The sequence below is a fragment of the Oncorhynchus kisutch genome, unplaced genomic scaffold (assembly GCF_002021735.2).
Source record: "Oncorhynchus kisutch isolate 150728-3 unplaced genomic scaffold, Okis_V2 scaffold727, whole genome shotgun sequence".
Taxonomy (NCBI): Eukaryota; Metazoa; Chordata; class Actinopteri; order Salmoniformes; family Salmonidae; genus Oncorhynchus; species Oncorhynchus kisutch.
The window spans coordinates 1,032,287-1,052,164 of record NW_022262672.1 but is presented as its reverse complement, the minus strand read 5'-3'; the positions used below and the strand labels follow the sequence as shown (position 1 = coordinate 1,052,164).

The window sequence follows — 19,878 nt, the reverse complement described above, 5'->3', positions numbered from 1 at the left end:
AGCAGACAGACAGTATGTTGTAGCAGGGTGGTGTGGTGACTGACAGCAGACAGACAGTATGTTGTAGCAGGGTGGTGTGGTGACTGACAGCAGACAGACAGTATGTTGTAGCAGGGTAGTGTGGTGACTGACAGACAGTATGTTGTAGCAGGGTGGTGTGGTGACTGACAGCAGACAGACAGTATGTTGTAGCAGGGTGGTGTGGTGACTGACAGCAGACAGACAGTATGTTGTAGCAGGGTAGTGTGGTGGCTGACAGCAGACAGACAGTATGTTGTAGCAGGGTGGTGTGGTGACTGACAGCAGACAGACAGTATGTTGTAGCAGGGTAGTGTAGTGACTGACAGCAGACAGACAGTATGTTGTAGCAGGGTGGTGTGGTGACTGACAGCAGACAGACAGTATGTTGTAGCAGGGTGGTGTGGTGACTGACAGCAGACAGACAGTATGTTGTAGCAGGGTGGTGTGGTGACTGACAGCAGACAGACAGTATGTTGTAGCAGGGTAGTGTGGTGACTGACAGCAGACAGACAGTATGTTGTAGCAGGGTAGTGTGGTGACTGACAGCAGACAGACAGTATGATGTAGCAGGGTAGTGTAGTGACTGACAGCAGACAGACAGTATGTTGTAGCAGGGTGGTGTGGTGACTGACAGCAGACAGACAGTATGTTGTAGCAGGGTAGTGTAGTGACTGACAGCAGACAGACAGTATGTTGTAGCAGGGTGGTGTGGTGACTGACAGCAGACAGACAGTATGTTGTAGCAGGGTGGTGTGGTGACTGACAGCAGACAGACAGTATGTTGTAGCAGGGTAGTGTGGTGACTGACAGCAGACAGACAGTATGTTGTAGCAGGGTAGTGTGGTGACTGACAGCAGACAGACAGTATGTTGTAGCAGGGTAGTGTAGTGACTGACAGCAGACAGACAGTATGTTGTAGCAGGGTGGTGTGGTGACTGACAGCAGACAGACAGTATGTTGTAGCAGGGTAGTGTAGTGACTGACAGCAGACAGACAGTATGTTGTAGCAGGGTGGTGTGGTGACTGACAGCAGACAGACAGTATGTTGTAGCAGGGTGGTGTGGTGACTGACAGCAGACAGACAGTATGTTGTAGCAGGGTGGTGTGGTGACTGACAGCAGACAGACAGTATGTTGTAGCAGGGTAGTGTGGTGACTGACAGCAGACAGACAGTATGTTGTAGCAGGGTAGGGTGGTGACTGACAGCAGACAGACAGTATGTTGTAGCAGGGTAGTGTGGTGACTGACAGCAGACAGACAGACAGTATGTTGTAGCAGGGTAGTGTAGTGACTGACAGCAGACAGACAGACAGTATGTTGTAGCAGGGTAGTGTGGTGACTGACAGCAGACAGACAGTATGTTGTAGCAGGGTAGTGTAGTGACTGACAGACAGTATGTTGTAGCAGGGTAGTGTGGTGACTGACAGCAGACAGACAGTATGTTGTAGCAGGGTGGTGTGGTGACTGACAGCAGACAGACAGTATGTTGTAGCAGGGTAGTGTAGTGACTGACACCAGACAGACAGTATGTTGTAGCAGGGTAGTGTGGTGACTGACAGCAGACAGACAGACAGTATGTTGTAGCAGGGTAGTGTAGTGACTGACAGCAGACAGACAGTATGTTGTATCAGGGTGGTGTGGTGACTGACAGCAGACAGACAGTATGTTGTAGCAGGGTAGTGTGGTGACTGAGAGCAGACAGACAGTATGTTGTAGCAGGGTAGTGTGGTGACTGACAGCAGACAGACAGTATGTTGTAGCAGGGTAGTGTGGTGACTGACAGACAGTATGTTGTAGCAGGGTGGTGTGGTGACTGACAGACAGTATGTTGTAGCAGGGTAGTGTAGTGACTGACAGCAGACAGACAGTATGTTGTAGCAGGGTAGTTGGGTGACTGACAGCAGACAGACAGTATGTTGTAGCAGGGTAGTGTGGTGACTGACAGCAGACAGACAGTATGTTGTAGCAGGGTAGTTGGGTGACTGACAGCAGACAGACAGTATGTTGTAGCAGGGTAGTTGGGTGACTGACAGCAGACAGACAGACAGTATGTTGTAGTAAGGGTAGTGTGGTGACTGACAGCAGACAGACAGTATGTTGTAGCAGGGTAGTGTGGTGACTGACAGCAGACAGACAGTATGTTGTAGCAGGGTGGTGTGGTGACTGACAGCAGACAGACAGTATGTTGTAGCAGGGTAGTGTAGTGACTGACAGCAGACAGACAGTATGTTGTAGCAGGGTAGTGTGGTGACTGACAGCAGACAGACAGTATGTTGTAACAGGGTAGTGTAGTGACTGACAAAGGACAGACAGTATGTTGTAGCAGGGTGGTGTGGTGACTGACAGCAGACAGACAGTATGTTGTAGCAGGGTAGTGTAGTGACTGACAGCAGACAGACAGTATGTTGTAGCAGGGTGGTGTGGTGACTGACAGCAGACAGACAGTATGTTGTAGCAGGGTGGTGTGGTGACTGACAGCAGACAGACAGTATGTTGTAGCAGGGTAGTGTAGTGACTGACAGCAGACAGACAGTATGTTGTAGCAGGGTGGTGTGGTGACTGACAGCAGACAGACAGTATGTTGTAGCAGGGTGGTGTGGTGACTGACAGCAGACAGACAGTATGTTGTAGCAGGGTAGTGTGGTGACTGACAGACAGTATGTTGTAGCAGGGTGGTGTGGTGACTGACAGCAGACAGACAGTATGTTGTAGCAGGGTGGTGTGGTGACTGACAGCAGACAGACAGTATGTTGTAGCAGGGTAGTGTGGTGGCTGACAGCAGACAGACAGTATGTTGTAGCAGGGTGGTGTGGTGACTGACAGCAGACAGACAGTATGTTGTAGCAGGGTAGTGTAGTGACTGACAGCAGACAGACAGTATGTTGTAGCAGGGTGGTGTGGTGACTGACAGCAGACAGACAGTATGTTGTAGCAGGGTGGTGTGGTGACTGACAGCAGACAGACAGTATGTTGTAGCAGGGTAGTGTAGTGACTGACAGCAGACAGACAGTATGTTGTAGCAGGGTGGTGTGGTGACTGACAGCAGACAGACAGTATGTTGTAGCAGGGTGGTGTGGTGACTGACAGCAGACAGACAGTATGTTGTAGCAGGGTAGTGTGGTGACTGACAGCAGACAGACAGTATGTTGTAGCAGGGTAGTGTGGTGACTGACAGCAGACAGACAGTATGTTGTAGCAGGGTAGTGTAGTGACTGACAGCAGACAGACAGTATGTTGTAGCAGGGTGGTGTGGTGACTGACAGCAGACAGACAGTATGTTGTAGCAGGGTAGTGTAGTGACTGACAGCAGACAGACAGTATGTTGTAGCAGGGTGGTGTGGTGACTGACAGCAGACAGACAGTATGTTGTAGCAGGGTGGTGTGGTGACTGACAGCAGACAGACAGTATGTTGTAGCAGGGTAGTGTGGTGACTGACAGCAGACAGACAGTATGTTGTAGCAGGGTAGTGTGGTGACTGACAGCAGACAGACAGTATGTTGTAGCAGGGTAGTGTAGTGACTGACAGCAGACAGACAGTATGTTGTAGCAGGGTGGTGTGGTGACTGACAGCAGACAGACAGTATGTTGTAGCAGGGTAGTGTAGTGACTGACAGCAGACAGACAGTATGTTGTATCAGGGTGGTGTGGTGACTGACAGCAGACAGACAGTATGTTGTAGCAGGGTGGTGTGGTGACTGACAGCAGACAGACAGTATGTTGTAGCAGGGTAGTGTAGTGACTGACAGCAGACAGACAGTATGTTGTAGCAGGGTGGTGTGGTGACTGACAGCAGACAGACAGTATGTTGTAGCAGGGTGGTGTGGTGACTGACAGCAGACAGACAGTATGTTGTAGCAGGGTAGTGTGGTGACTGACAGACAGTATGTTGTAGCAGGGTGGTGTGGTGACTGACAGACAGACAGTATGTTGTAGCAGGGTAGTGTAGTGACTGACAGCAGACAGGCAGTATGTTGTAGCAGGGTAGTTGGGTGACTGACAGCAGACAGACAGTATGTTGTAGCAGGGTAGTGTGGTGACTGACAGCAGACAGACAGTATGTTGTAGCAGGGTAGTTGGGTGACTGACAGCAGACAGACAGTATGTTGTAGCAGGGTAGTTGGGTGACTGACAGCAGACAGACAGACAGTATGTTGTAGCAGGGTAGTGTGGTGACTGACAGCAGACAGACAGTATGTTGTAGCAGGGTAGTGTGGTGACTGACAGCAGACAGACAGTATGTTGTAGCAGGGTGGTGTGGTGACTGACAGCAGACAGACAGTATGTTGTAGCAGGGTAGTGTAGTGACTGACAGCAGACAGACAGTATGTTGTAGCAGGGTAGTGTGGTGACTGACAGCAGACAGACAGTATGTTGTAGCAGGGTAGTGTAGTGACTGACAGCAGACAGACAGTATGTTGTAGCAGGGTGGTGTGGTGACTGACAGCAGACAGACAGTATGTTGTAGCAGGGTAGTGTGGTGACTGACAGCAGACAGACAGTATGTTGTAGCAGGGTGGTGTGGTGACTGACAGCAGACAGACAGTATGTTGTAGCAGGGTGGTGTGGTGACTGACAGCAGACAGACAGTATGTTGTAGCAGGGTAGTGTAGTGACTGACAGCAGACAGACAGTATGTTGTAGCAGGGTGGTGTGGTGACTGACAGCAGACAGACAGTATGTTGTAGCAGGGTGGTGTGGTGACTGACAGCAGACAGACAGTATGTTGTAGCAGGGTAGTGTGGTGACTGACAGACAGTATGTTGTAGCAGGGTGGTGTGGTGACTGACAGACAGTATGTTGTAGCAGGGTAGTGTAGTGACTGACAGCAGACGGGGTTGGTCTGTCTCTCATGGCCGGGGGTTGGGTTGGTCTGTCTGACCATGGCCGGGGGTTGGGTTGGTCTGTCTGACCATGGCCGGGGGTTGGGTTGGTCTGTCTGACCATGGCCGGGGGTTGGGTTGGTCTGTCTCTCATGGCCGGGGGTTGGGTTGGTCTGTCTGCGCTATGACAGGGGGTTGGGTTGGTCTGTCTGACCATGGCCGGGGGTTAGGTTGGTCTGTCTGACCATGGCCGGGGGTTGGGTTGGTCTGTCTGACCATGGCCGGGGGTTGGGTTGGTCTGTCTGACCATGGCCGGGGGTTGGGTTGGTCTGTCTGACCATGGCCGGGGGTTGGGTTGGTCTGTCTGACCATGGCCGGGGGTTGGGTTGGTCTGTCTGACCATGGCCAGGGGTTGGGTTGGTCTGTCTGCGCTATGACAGGGGGTTGGGTTGGTCTGTCTGACCATGGCCGGGGGTTGGGTTGGTCTGTCTGACCATGGCCGGGGGTTGGATTGGTCTGTCTGACCATGGCCGGGGGTTGGGTTGGTCTGTCTGACCATGGCCGGGGGTTGGGTTGGTCTGTCTGACCATGGCCGGGGGTTGGGTTGGTCTGTCTGACCATGGCCAGGGGTTGGGTTGGTCTGTCTGCGCTATGACAGGGGGTTGGGTTGGTCTGTCTGACCATGGCCGGGGGTTGGGTTGGTCTGTCTGACCATGGCCGGGGGTTGGGTTGGTCTGTCTGACCATGGCCGGGGGTTGGGTTGGTCTGTCTGACCATGGCCGGGGGTTGGGTTGGTCTGTCTCATGGCCGGGGGTTGGGTTGGTCTGTCTGACCATGGCCGGGGGTTGGGTTGGTCTGTCTGACCATGGCCGGGGGTTGGGTTGGTCTGTCTGACCATGGCCGGGGGTTGGGTTGGTCTGTCTGACCATGGCCGGGGGTTGGGTTGGTCTGTCTGACCATGGCCGGGGGTTGGGTTGGTCTGTCTGACCATGGCCGGGGGTTGGGTTGGTCTGTCTGCGCTATGACAGGGGGGAGCTTCTTACTTCAGCCAGAGAAGGAGAGATGATGGTGGAAAACAGCCTCCCTGAAATGTCTCCACTCTTCACTTCCTGTCCCTCTCCCCCGTTCTGCAGTTTCTTAGGATCCTTCTCTCTGATGGTGAAGATCCAGTCATCACTCCCAAAGTTGTTCCCGCCCGACGCCTGCCCATCCTGCTCCCTGATTGGACAAGATAGACCAGAGTCAGGACTCTAATTGGCTCAGCACGACAGTATGACTCAATAGACTTGGTTAAAGTACTGCACTGCAAAGGGAAGAGGGTTCCATTTAGTATGCAATCTAGGTCTGATCCTGACTTACGAGTCAGACTCGTCTGAGCTGGACTCTGCCTGCAATCTAGGTCTGATCCTGACTTACGAATCAGACTCGTCTGAGCTGGACTCTGCCTGCTGTCTGGTCTGACTAGGTCTGATCCTGACTTACGAGTCAGACTCTTCTGAGCTGGACTCTGCCTGCTGTCTGGTCTGACTAGGTCTGATCCTGACTTACGAGTCAGACTCGTCTGAGCTGGACTCTGCCTGCTGTCTGGTCTGCTCAGCCTTCCACCTCCTGTATCTATCCACCAGCTCTGTCAGGTACGACGTCTTCTTGGCGTGACGCACAATCAGCTTGTGTTTCAACAGCTCTTTGGCAGTGGGCCTCTGCAGAGAGAGAGGGGGAAAGGGAAGGAGGAAAGCGGAAGGGATGAGAAGGAAGTTTAAGCAAGGTGAGGAGTGGAGAGACAGGACTGGATACAGAGAGGGTAAAACTACGCAGGCACAGATGCACAAATTACTTCCAAATGCTCTCTGATATTGCCAGGCCAGCGAATAGAAGTAAAATCAGTTGAAAGCAGGTAGGAAACACCTTCAAGCCCTAACAGAACACTTCAAAAGGAAGTAAAACCAGTTGAAACCAGTTAGGTTTGGGGTTTAAACGTGTTTCCTAACAGAACACTTCAAAAGGAAGTAAAACCAGTTGAAACCAGTTAGGTTTGGGGTTTAAACGTGTTTCCTAACAGAACACTTCAAAAGGAAGTAAAACCAGTTGAAACCAGTTAGGTTTGGGGTTTAAACGTGTTTCCTAACAGAACACTTCAAAAGGAAGTAAAACCAGTTGAAACCAGTTAGGTTTGGGGTTTGAAAGTGAACACTTCTGAAGCCTAACTCTAAAGGAACACTTACGAAGCTTGGCTCCTTGTTTAGGCAGGCCTCCACAAACTCCTTGAGGGGCTTGCTGTAGTTCCCCTCCAGGGTAGGAGGGGTGTTCTTTGGGATAAGGAACAGCACTTTCATCGGGTGTAGCTCAGAGTGTGGGGGTTCTCCTTTAGCCAGCTCTATACATGTTATACCCAGAGACCAGATGTCTGCCTGCAACACAGAGGGGACAGGGGGAGAGATGTTTTCACCTTCGGACCATCCAAAATGACACCCTACTGTTTATATAAAAGTCATGACTTTTGACCAGAGTCCTATGGGCTAGTGTACTATATAGGGAATAGGGTGCCGATTCAGATGTAGACCTTGTGTGGCATTTGGGATAACGTCTTTGTTGTCATTATAAACAGAATTTCCTGTATGACCCCTGAGTCGTAGGCTGACTAATCTCTGACCTATCACCATAGAGTCGTAGGCTGACTAACCTCTGACCTCTCACCATAGAGTCGTAAACTGACTAATCTCTGACCTCTCACAATGGAGTCGTAGGCTGACTAACCTCTGACCTCTCACCATAGAGTCGTAAACTGACTAATCTCTGACCCCTCACCATAGAGTCGTAGGCTGACTAATCTCTGACCTCTCACCATTCAGTCGTAGGCTGACTAACCTCTGACCTCTCACCATAGAGTCGTAGGCTGACTAATCTCTGACCTCTCACCATAGAGTCGTAGGCTGACTAATCTCTGACCTCTCACCATAGAGTTGTAGGCTGACTAACCTCTGACCTCTCACCATAGAGTCGTAGGCTGACTAACCTCTGACCTCTCACCATAGAGTCGTAGGCTGACTAATCTCTGACCTCTCACCATAGAGTCGTAGGCTGACTAATCTCTGACCTCTCACCATAGAGTTGTAGGCTGACTAACCTCTGACCTCTCACCATAGAGTCGTAGGCTGACTAACCTCTGACCTCTCACCATAGAGTCGTAGGCTGACTAATCTCTGACCTCTCACCATAGAGTCGTAGGCTGACTAACCTCTGACCTCTCACCATAGAGTCGTAGGCTGACTGTAACCTTCGACCTCTCACCTTACAGTCGTAGGCTGACTGCTTGATGACCTCTGGAGCCATCCAGAAGGGCGTGCCAACGAAGGTGCTGCGTTTGAGCTGGGTGTCTGTTAGCTGTCCCGCCACCCCAAAGTCTGCCAGCTTCACCTCCCCACGCTCCGACAGCAGGACGTTGGCAGCTGAGGGAGAGATGAGAGCAGTTTGGATAACCAAGCTAGCATGGATTCCTGGTCCTCGGGGTAGGACCGACCAGGACTCAAACCCAGAATGGAACTAGGGGGTAGGACCGACCAGGACTCAAACCCAGAATGGAACTAGGGGGTAGGACCGACCAGGACTCAAACCCAGAATGGAACTAGGGGGTAGGACCGACCAGGACTCAAACCCAGAATGGAACTAGGGGGTAGGCCCGACCAGGACTCAAACCCAGAATGGAACTAGGGGGAAGGCCCGACCAGGACTCAAACCCAGAATGGAACTAGGGGGAAGGCCCGACCAGGACTCAAACCCAGAATGGAACCAAGGGGTAGGCCCGACCAGGACTCAAACCCAGAATGGAACTAGGGGGAAGGCCCGACCAGGACTCAAACCCAGAATGGAACTAGGGGGAAGGCCCGACCAGGACTCAAACCCAGAATGGAACCAAGGGGTAGGCCCGACCAGGACTCAAACCCAGAATGGAACTAGGGGGAAGGCCCGACCAGGACTCAAACCCAGAATGGAACTAGGGGGAAGGCCCGACCAGGACTCAAACCCAGAATGGAACCAAGGGGTAGGCCCGACCAGGAGTCATACCCAGAATGGAACTAGGGGGAATGCCCGACCAGGACTCAAACCCAGAAAGGAACCAGGGGGTAGGCCCGACCAGGACTCAAACCCAGAATGGAACCAAGGGGTAGGCCCGACCAGGACTCAAACCCAGAATGGAACTAGGGGGAAGGCCCGACCAGGACTCAAACCCAGAATGGAACCAAGGGGTAGGCCCGACCAGGACTCAAACCCAGAATGGAACTAGGGGGAATGCCCGACCAGGACTGAAACCCAGAAAGGAACCAAGGGGTAGGCCCGACCAGGACTCAAACCCAGAATGGAACAAAGGGGTAGGCCCGACCAGGACTCAAACCCAGAATGGAACCAGGGGGTAGGCCCGACCAGGACTCAAACCCAGATTGGAACAAAGGGGTAGGCCCGACCAGGACTCAAACCCAGAATGGAACTAGGGGGATGGCCCGACCAGGACTCAAACCCAGAATGGAACCAAGGGGTAGGCCCGACCAGGACTCAAACCCAGAATGGAACCAAGGGGTAGGCCTGACCAGGACTCAAACCCAGAATGGAACTAGGGGGAATGCCCGACCAGGACTCAAATCCAGAAAGGAACCAGGGGGTAGGTCCGACCAGGACTCAAACCCAGAATGGAACCAAGGGGTAGGCCCGACCAGGACTCAAACCCAGAATGGAACTAGGGGGAAGGCCCGACCAGGACTCAAACCCAGAATGGAACCAAGGGGTAGGCCCGACCAGGACTCAAACCCAGAATGGAACTAGGGGGAATGCCCGACCAGGACTGAAACCCAGAAAGGAACCAAGGGGTAGGCCCGACCAGGACTCAAACCCAGAATGGAACAAAGGGGTAGGCCCGACCAGGACTCAAACCCAGAATGGAACCAGGGGGTAGGCCCGACCAGGACTCAAACCCAGATTGGAACAAAGGGGTAGGCCCGACCAGGACTCAAACCCAGAATGGAACTAGGGGGATGGCCCGACCAGGACTCAAACCCAGAATGGAACCAAGGGGTAGGCCCGACCAGGACTCAAACCCAGAATGGAACCAAGGGGTAGGCCTGACCAGGACTCAAACCCAGAATGGAACTAGGGGGAATGCCCGACCAGGACTCAAATCCAGAAAGGAACCAGGGGGTAGGTCCGACCAGGACTCAAACCCAGAATGGAACCAAGGGGTAGGCCCGACCAGGACTCAAACCCAGAATGGAACCAAGGGGTAGGCCCGACCAGGACTCAAACCCAGAATGGAACTAGGGGGAATGCCTGACCAGGACTCAAACCCAGAAAGGAACCAGGGGGTAGGCCCGACCAGGACTCAAACCCAGAATGGAACTAAGGGGTAGGCCCGACCAGGACTCAAACCCAGAATGGAACTAGGGGGTAGGCCCGACCAGGACTCAAACCCAGAATGGAACTAGGGGCTAGGCCCGACCAGGACTCAAACCCAGAATAGAACTAGGGGGAAGGCCCGACCAGGACTCAAACCCAGAATGGAACTAGGGGGATGGCCCGACCAGGACTCAAACCCAGAATGGAACCAAGGGGTAGGCCCGACCAGGACTCAAACCCAGAATGGAACCAAGGGGTAGGCCTGACCAGGACTCAAACCCAGAATGGAACTAGGGGGAATGCCCGACCAGGACTCAAATCCAGAAAGGAACCAGGGGGTAGGTCCGACCAGGACTCAAACCCAGAATGGAACCAAGGGGTAGGCCCGACCAGGACTCAAACCCAGAATGGAACCAAGGGGTAGGCCCGACCAGGACTCAAACCCAGAATGGAACTAGGGGGAATGCCTGACCAGGACTCAAACCCAGAAAGGAACCAGGGGGTAGGCCCGACCAGGACTCAAACCCAGAATGGAACTAAGGGGTAGGCCCGACCAGGACTCAAACCCAGAATGGAACTAGGGGGAATGCCTGACCAGGACTCAAACCAAGAAAGGAACCAGGGGGCAGGCCCGACCAGGACTCAAACCCAGAATGGAACCAAGGGGTAGGCCCGACCAGGACTCAAACCCAGAATGGAACTAGGGGGTAGGCCCGACCAGGACTCAAACCCAGAATGGAACTAGGGGCTAGGCCCGACCAGGACTCAAACCCAGAATAGAACTAGGGGGAAGGCCCGACCAGGACTCAAACCCAGAATGGAACTAGGGGGATGGCCCGACCAGGACTCAAACCCAGAATGGAACCAAGGGGTAGGCCCGACCAGGACTCAAACCCAGAATGGAACCAAGGGGTAGGCCTGACCAGGACTCAAACCCAGAATGGAACTAGGGGGAATGCCCGACCAGGACTCAAATCCAGAAAGGAACCAGGGGGTAGGTCCGACCAGGACTCAAACCCAGAATGGAACCAAGGGGTAGGCCCGACCAGGACTCAAACCCAGAATGGAACCAAGGGGTAGGCCCGACCAGGACTCAAACCCAGAATGGAACTAGGGGGAATGCCTGACCAGGACTCAAACCCAGAAAGGAACCAGGGGGTAGGCCCGACCAGGACTCAAACCCAGAATGGAACTAAGGGGTAGGCCCGACCAGGACTCAAACCCAGAATGGAACTAGGGGGAATGCCTGACCAGGACTCAAACCAAGAAAGGAACCAGGGGGCAGGCCCGACCAGGACTCAAACCAAGAATGGAACCAAGGGGTAGGCCCGACCAGGACTCAAACCCAGAATGGAACTAGGGGGTAGGCCCGACCAGGACTCAAACCCAGAATGGAACTAGGGGCTAGGCCCGACCAGGACTCAAACCCAGAATAGAACTAGGGGGAAGGCCCGACCAGGACTCAAACCCAGAATGGAACTAGGGGGATGGCCCGACCAGGACTCAAACCCAGAATGGAACCAAGGGGTAGGCCCGACCAGGACTCAAACCCAGAATGGAACTAGGGGGTAGGCCCGACCAGGACTCAAACCCAGAATAGAACTAGGGGGAAGGCCCGACCAGGACTCAAACCCAGAATAGAACTAGGGGGAAGGCCCGACCAGGACTCAAACCCAGAATGGAACTAGGGGGAAGGCCCGACCAGGACTCAAACCCAGAATGGAACCAGGGGGAAGGCCCGACCAGGACTCAAACCCAGGTCCAGAGACTGTCAACCTAACACCTTAACCGTTACACCAAGAGAGACAAACCCCTTGAGGAGGAGGTCACTAGTTGTGGGTTAATGTCACTCATTCTAATCTGGACAACTCACTGTTCACGTCATTGAAAAATGCCCCCTACATTAACACTGTCAGTACTGTTGATGTCTCTGTACCTTCTACATTAACCCTGTCAGTACTGTTGATGTCTCTGTACCTTCTACATGAACCCTGTCAGTACTGTTGATGTCTCTGTACCTTCTACATTAACACTGTCAGTACTGTTGATGTCTGTACCTTCTACATTAACCCTGTCAGTACTGTTGATGTCTCTGTACCTTCTACATTAACACTGTCAGTACTGTTGATGTCTGTACCTTCTACATTAACCCTGTCAGTACTGTTGATGTCTCTGTACCTTCTACATGAACCCTGTCAGTACTGTTGATGTCTCTATACCGTCTACATGAACCCTGTCAGTACTGTTGATGTCTCTGTACGTTCTACATGAACCCTGTCAGTACTGTTGATGTCTCTGTACCTTCTACATGAACCCTGTCAGTACTGTTGATGTCTCTGTACCTTCTACATTAACCCTGTCAGTACTGTTGATGTCTCTGTACCTTCTACATTAACCCTGTCAGTACTGTCGATGTCTATTACCTTCTACATGAACCCTGTCAGTACTGTTGATGTCTCTGTACCTTCTACATTAACCATGTCAGTACTGTTGATGTCTCTGTACCTTCTACATGAACCCTGGCAGTACTGTTGATGTCTCTGTACCTTCTACATGAACCCTGTCAGTACTGTTGATGTCTCTGTACCTTCTACATGAACCCTGTCAGTACTGTTGATGTCTCTATACCTTCTACATTAACACTGTCAGTACTGTTGATGTCTCTGTACCTTCTACATTAACCCTGTCAGTACTGTTGATGTCTCTGTACCTTCTACATGAACCCTGTCAGTACTGTTGATGTCTCTGTACCTTCTACATTAACACTGTCAGTACTGTTGATGTCTCTGTACCTTCTACATTAACACTGTCAGTACTGTTGATGTCTCTGTACCTTCTACATTAACCCTGTCAGTAGTGTTGATGTCTCTGTACCTTCTACATTAACACTGTCAGTACTGTTGATGTCTCTGTACCTTCTACATTAACCCTGTCAGTACTGTTGATGTATCTGTATCTTCTACATGAACCCTGTCAGTACTGTTGATGTCTCTGTACCTTCTACATTAACCCTGTCAGTACTGTTGATGTCTATGTACCTACTAGTACCCCTGTTAGTCCCTACTAGTATCCCTGTTAGCCTCTACTAGTATCCCTGTTAACACCTACTAGTATCCCTGTTAGTTAGGTTAGTCCCTACTAGTATCCCTGTTAGTTAGGTTAGTCCCTACTAGTACCCCTGTTAGTCCCTACTAGTATCCCTGTTAGCCTCTACTAGTATCCCTGTTAGCCTCTACTAGTATCCCTGTTAACACCTACTAGTATCCCTGTTAGTTAGGTTAGTCCCTACTAGTATCCCTGTTAGTTAGGTTAGTCCCTACTAGTATCCATGCTGGCTAGGTTAGCCCCTACTGGTATCCATGCTAACTTGGTTAGTCCCTACTGGTATTATAATAAATAACCTTTTTTGGCCTATACCTGCTGTTCGTGTCCCCTCATTGCCACAGTCCCTACTAGTATCCATGCTAGCTTGGTTAGCCCCTACTGGTATCCATGCAAGCTAGGTTAGCCCCTACTGGTATCCATGCTAGGTTAGCCTCTACTGGTATCCATGCTAGCTAGGTTAGCCCCTACTGGTACCCATGCTAGCTAGGTTAGCCCCTACTGGTACCCATGCTAGCTAGGTTAGCCCCTACTGGTATCCATGCTAGCTAGTACCTTTGATATCTCTGTGTATCTTCTTTTCTGAGTGGAGGTATTCCAGACCCTTCAGAATCTCTCTGAGGATGGTGGCGATCTGAGTCTCATCCAGCAACCCCGGCTCCAACTGGAAAAACCACACAACCGCAACTGTTAGCTAGCACAACTCACACAACCGCCCCTGTTAGCTAGCACAACTTACACAACCACCCCTGTTAGCTAGCACAACTCACACAACTTCCCCTGTTAGCTAGGGCAACTCACACAACCGCCCCTGTTAGCTAGCACAACTCACACAACCTCCCCTGTTAGCTAGCACAACTCACACAACCTCCCCTGTTAGCTAGCACAACTCACACAACCGCCTCTGTTAGCTAGGACAACTCACACAACCGCGCCAGTTAGCTAGCACAACTCACACAACCTCCCCTGTTAGCTAGCACAACTTACACAACCTCCCCTGTTAGCTAACACAACTCACACAACCACCCCTGTTAGCTAGCACAACTCACACAACCGTTAGCTAACACAATGTCCACATATCGTCTGATTACTGGTAACATCACTCACCAGATCTAATGCCGAGCCTCCCCCTAGATACTCCATAATGATCCACAGCTTGGCCTCCTGAAGCAGACAAGAGAAGCCAGTTACAGAGGCCCTGTTAGGACAGGGGCTGGTTCCTCCAAATCTGTAGCAATAAGTGCTGATGCCCTGAGAAGCTCTGTCTGGTGGGAGTCAGGAGTCTTTTATCCTGGTTTCATTTGGGATTAAATAGAGAGAAGTGGGAAGTGAGATTAAAATGATGTTAAATCCCTTCCTACTAACATGACGATGGTCCTAAATATCAGCCTGTGGGCCAGATGTCTGCAGGGGAGTACCACTTTCCCTTCGGTTCTTCTATCTAGTGGCTCTAACTGTTAAGTATCTAGGCTAGAAAAAAGGGCACTTCGCTGAAGTATAGTATGTTTAGAGAACAACCTGGAAAAGCCTTCAACAGGGGGGTTTATGGGATAGCAGGGGGTTTATGGGACAGCAAGGGGGGTTTATGGGACAACAGGGGGGTTTATGGGATAGCAGGGGGTTTATGAGACAGCAAGGGGGGTTTATGGGACAACAAGGGGGTTTATGGGACAGCAAGGGGGGTTTATGGGACAACAGGGGGGTTTATGGGACAACAGGGGGGTTTATGGGACAGCAAGGCGGGTTTATGGGACAGCAAGGGGGTTTATGGGACAACAGGGGGGTTTATGGGACAGCAAGTGGGTTTATGGGACAACAGGGGGGTTTATGGGACAGCAAGGGGGGTTTATGGGACAACAGCGGGTTTATGGGACAACAGGGGGGTTTATGGGACAGCAAGGGGGGTTTATGGGACAGCAAGGGGAGTTTATGGGACAGCAAGGGGGGGTTTATGGGACAGCAAGGGGGGTTTATGGGACAACAGGGGGGTTTATGGGACAGTGGTATAGAGGTACAGTGGGACAACAGGGGGGTTGATGGGACAGTGGTATAGAGGTACAGTGGGACAACAGGGGGGTTTATGAGACAGTGGTTCAGTGGGACAACAGGGGGTTTATGAGACAGTGGTTCAGTGGGACAGCAGGGGGGGTTGTGGGACAGTGGTTCAGTGGGACAACAGGGGGTTTATGAGACAGTGATTCAGTGGGACAGCAGGGGGGTTTATGGGACAGTGGTGCTCACTTTGAGATAGGAGACATAGTACTTGGTGACCTTTAACCCTGACCCCTAACCCTATGACCTACCTTCAGGTAGGATCCATAGTACTTGGTGATGAAGGGGCTGTCACACGGACCTCTCCTGCTCCATAACCTTTGACCCTGACCCCTAACCCTATGACCTACCTTCAGGTATGATCCATAGTACTTGGTGATGAAGGGGCTGTCACACTGACCTCTCCTGCTCCATAACCTTTAACCCTGACCCCTAACCAAATCAAATCAAATCAAATCAAATGTATTTATATAGCCCTTCGTACATCAGCTGATATCTCAAAGTGCTGTACAGAAACCCAGCCTAAAACCCCAAACAGCAAGCAATGCAGGTGTAGAAGCACGGATCATGTTGTAACCCTATGACCTACCTTCAGGTATGATCCATAGTACTTGGTGATGAAAGGGCTGTCGCACTGACTCAACACAGTGATCTCCTGCTGAATATCCTCCATCTCATCCTCAGCCTCCTCCAGGTCAATGATCTTAATGGCCACCACCTTCTGAGTCCTGTTGTCTATTCCTTTAAACACCTCACCAAACGAGCCTTTACCGATCCTCTCCAACTTAGTGAACAGCTCCTCTGGGTCTGCCTTCACGTTCTACAGGAGGAGAAGGGAGAGAGGGAGGGGGAGGAGAGAGGGAGGTAGGAGGGGGGAGGAGGGAGAGAGGGAGGAGAAGGAAGGGAGAGAGGGAGGTAGGAGGGGGGAGGAGGGAGAGAGGGCGAAGGGAGGGAGAGAGGGAGGGGGAGGAGAGAGGGAGGGAGGTAGGAGGGGGGAGGAGGGAGAGAGGGAGGAGAAGGGAGAGAGGGAGGGGGAGGGGGGAGGAGGAAGAGAGGGAGGGGGAGGAGAGAGGGAGGTAGGAGGGGGGAGGAGGGAGAGAGGGAGGAGAAGGGAGAGAGGGAGGGGGGAGGGGGAGGAGAGAGGGAGGTAGGAGGGGGGAGGGGGCGGAGAGAGGGAGGTAGGAGGGGGGAGGAGAGAGCAGCAGTGTTTAGAAGTTGAATCCATGACATGTGATAAGAGTTAAACAATATCAGGCAGCATTATTTTGTGAACAACATGTTGCAACACTGCAGCAATGATGAAGCCAAGAAGTCCTCTTTATAGCGACCAGACTATAAAGGAGTCCTCTTTATAGCGACCAGACTATTGAATAAAGGAGTCCTCTTTATAGCGACCAGAATATAAAGGAGTCCTCTTTATAGCGACCAGACTATTGAATAAAGGAGTCCTCTTTATAGCGACCAGACTATAAAGGAGTCCTCTTTATAGCGACCAGACTATTGAATAAAGGAGTCCTCTTTATAGCGACCAGACTATTGAATAAAGGAGTCCTCTTCATAGCGACCAGACTATTGAATAAAGGAGTCCTCTTTATAGCGACCAGACTATTGAATAAAGGAGTCCTCTTCATAGCGACCAGACTATTGAATAAAGGAGTCCTCTTTATAGTGACCAGACTATAAAGGAGTCCTCTTTATAGCGACCAGACTATAAAGGAGTCCTCTTCATAGCGACCAGACTATTGAATAAAGGAGTCCTCTTTATAGCGACCAGACTATTGAATAAAGGAGTCCTCTTTATAGCGACCAGACTATTGAATAAAGGAGTCCTCTTTATAGCGACCAGACTATTGAATAAAGGAGTCCTCTTTATAGCGACCAGACTATTGAATAAAGGAGTCCTCTTTATAGCGACCAGACTATTGAATAAAGGAGTCCTCTTTATAGCGACCAGACTATTGAATAAAGGAGTCCTCTTTATAGCGACCAGACTATTGAATAAAGGAGTCCTCTTTATAGCGACCAGACTATAAAGGAGTCCTCTTTATAGCGACCAGACTATTGAATAAAGGAGTCCTCTTTATAGCGACCAGACTATTGAATAAAGGGGTCCTCTTTATAGCGACCAGACTATTGAATAAAGGAGGCCTCTTTATAGCGACCAGACTATTGAATAAAGGGGTCCTCTTTATAGCGACCAGACTATTGAATAAAGGAGTCCTCTTTATAGCGACCAGACTATAAAGGAGTCCTCTTTATAGCGACCAGACTATAAAGGAGTCCTCTTTATAGCGACCAGACTATTGAATAAAGGAGTCCTCTTTATAGCGACCAGACTATTGAATAAAGGAGTCCTCTTTATAGCGACCAGACTATAAAGGAGTCCTCTTTATAGCGACCAGACTATTGAATAAAGGAGTCCTCTTTATAGCGACCAGACTATTGAATAAAGGAGTCCTCTTTATAGCAACCAGACTATTGAATAAAGGAGTCCTCTTTATAGCGACCAGACTATAAAGGAGTCCTCTTTATAGCGACCAGACTATTGAATAAAGGAGTCCTCTTTATAGCGACCAGACTATTGAATAAAGGGGTCCTCTTTATAGCGACCAGACTATTGAATAAAGGAGTTCTCTTTATAGCGACCAGACTATAAAGGAGTCCTCTTTATAGCGACCAGACTATTGAATAAAGGAGTCCTCTTTATAGCGACCAGACTATTGAATAAAGGAGTCCTCTTTATAGCGACCAGACTATAAAGGAGTCCTCTTTATAGCGACCAGACTATTGAATAAAGGAGTCCTCTTTATAGCGACCAGACTATAAAGGAGTCCTCTTTATAGCGACCAGACTATAAAGGAGTCCTCTTTATAGCGACCAGACTATTGAATAAAGGAGTCCTCTTTATAGCGACCAGACTATAAAGGAGTCCTCTTTATAGCGACCAGACTATAAAGGAGTCCTCTTTATAGCGACCAGACTATAAAGGAGTCCTCTTTATAGCGACCAGACTATTGAATAAAGGAGTCCTCTTTATAGCGACCAGACTATAAAGGAGTCCTCTTCATAGCGACCAGACTATTGAATAAAGGAGTCCTCTTTATAGCGACCAGACTATTGAATAAAGGAGTCCTCTTTATAGCGACCAGACTATAAAGGAGTCCTCTTCATAGCGACCAGACTATTGAATAAAGGAGTCCTCTTTATAGCGACCAGACTATAAAGGAGTCCTCTTTATAGCGACCAGACTATAAAGGAGTCCTCTTCATAGCGACCAGACTATTGAATAAAGGAGTCCTCTTTATAGCGACCAGACTATAAAGGAGTTCTCTTTAATTTCCATGACACAACCTGGGACTAGGATGTCGCTCTGCTTTGACCTCTGACCCTACAGTACTCTCCCCTGGTCCGGACCTGTGACCCTAACCCTACAGTACTCTCCCTTGGTCCTGACCCTAACCCTATAGTACTCTCCCCTGGCCCTGACCTGTGACCCTATTGTACTCTCCCCTGGCCCTGACCCTACAGCACTCTCCCCTGGTCCTGACCTCTGACCCTAACCCTACAGCACTCTCCCTTGGTCCTGACCCTAACCCTACAGTACTCTCCCTTGGTCCTGACCCTAACCCTACAGTACTCTCCCTTGGTCCTGACCCTAACCCTACAGTACTCTCCCCTGGCCCTGACCTGTGACCCTATAGTACTCTCCCCTGGCCCTGACCCTACAGTACTCTCCCCTGGTCCTGACCTCTGACCCTAACCCTACAGTACTCTCCCCTGGTCCTGACCTCTGACCCTACAGTACTCTCCCCTGGTATTGACCTCTGACCCTAACCCTACAGTACTCTCCCCTGGTCCTGACCTCTGACCCTACAGTACTCTCCCCTGGTCCTGACCTCTGACCCTAACCCTACAGTACTCTCCCCTGGTATTGACCTCTGACCCTAACCCTACAGTACTCATCTTGGAAAGTATTCATACCCCTTGACTTTCCCCCCACACCGTTGTATTACAGCCTCATTGTAAAATGGGTTAAATCATTTTTTTCCCTTCAATCTACACACAATACCCCATAATGACATCTCAATACCCCATAATGACATCACAATACCCCATAATGACATCACAATACCCCATAATGACATCACAATACCCCATAATGACATCACAATACCCCATAATGACATCTCAATACCCCATAATGACATCTCAATACCCCATAATAACATCACAATACCCCATAATGACACCACAATACCCCATAATGACATCACAATACCCCATAATGACAAAGCAAAAACTGGTTTGTAGACATTTTTTAAAATGTATAAAAAATAAATAAACCCTGTGTGCTTAGCGTAGTTTTCCTTCGCCCCAGGCGGTGGTCCTGAGCACTCTGGAGCAGGTTTTCATCAAGGATCTTTCTGTACTTTGCTCCATTAATCTTTCTCTTGATCCTGACTAGTCTCCCAGTCTCTGCCGCTGACAAACATCCCCACA

General features: G+C 50.6%; 1 protein-coding gene across 2 annotated transcripts in view; it reads right to left on the bottom strand.

Annotated features, from left to right (window-relative positions):
- Window positions 1-19,878, bottom strand: part of LOC116352777 (serine/threonine-protein kinase 24-like) — a 71,094-nt gene that overhangs the window by 15,749 nt on the left and 35,467 nt on the right. The window contains exons 2-8 of one of the 2 annotated variants that reach the window (XM_031816005.1): window positions 15,968-16,198; window positions 14,434-14,490; window positions 13,882-13,990; window positions 8,131-8,288; window positions 7,065-7,250; window positions 6,391-6,542; window positions 5,886-6,060 (exon numbers count right to left, since the gene is read on the bottom strand). In XM_031816005.1, the coding sequence (XP_031671865.1) occupies window positions 5,886-6,060; window positions 6,391-6,542; window positions 7,065-7,250; window positions 8,131-8,288; window positions 13,882-13,990; window positions 14,434-14,490; window positions 15,968-16,198 (1,068 nt within the window). Of the gene's footprint in view, window positions 1-5,885; window positions 6,061-6,390; window positions 6,543-7,064; window positions 7,251-8,130; window positions 8,289-13,881; window positions 13,991-14,433; window positions 14,491-15,728; window positions 15,776-15,967; window positions 16,199-19,878 lie in introns of those variants that run through there. The other variant, XM_031816006.1, reaches the window with a different exon arrangement.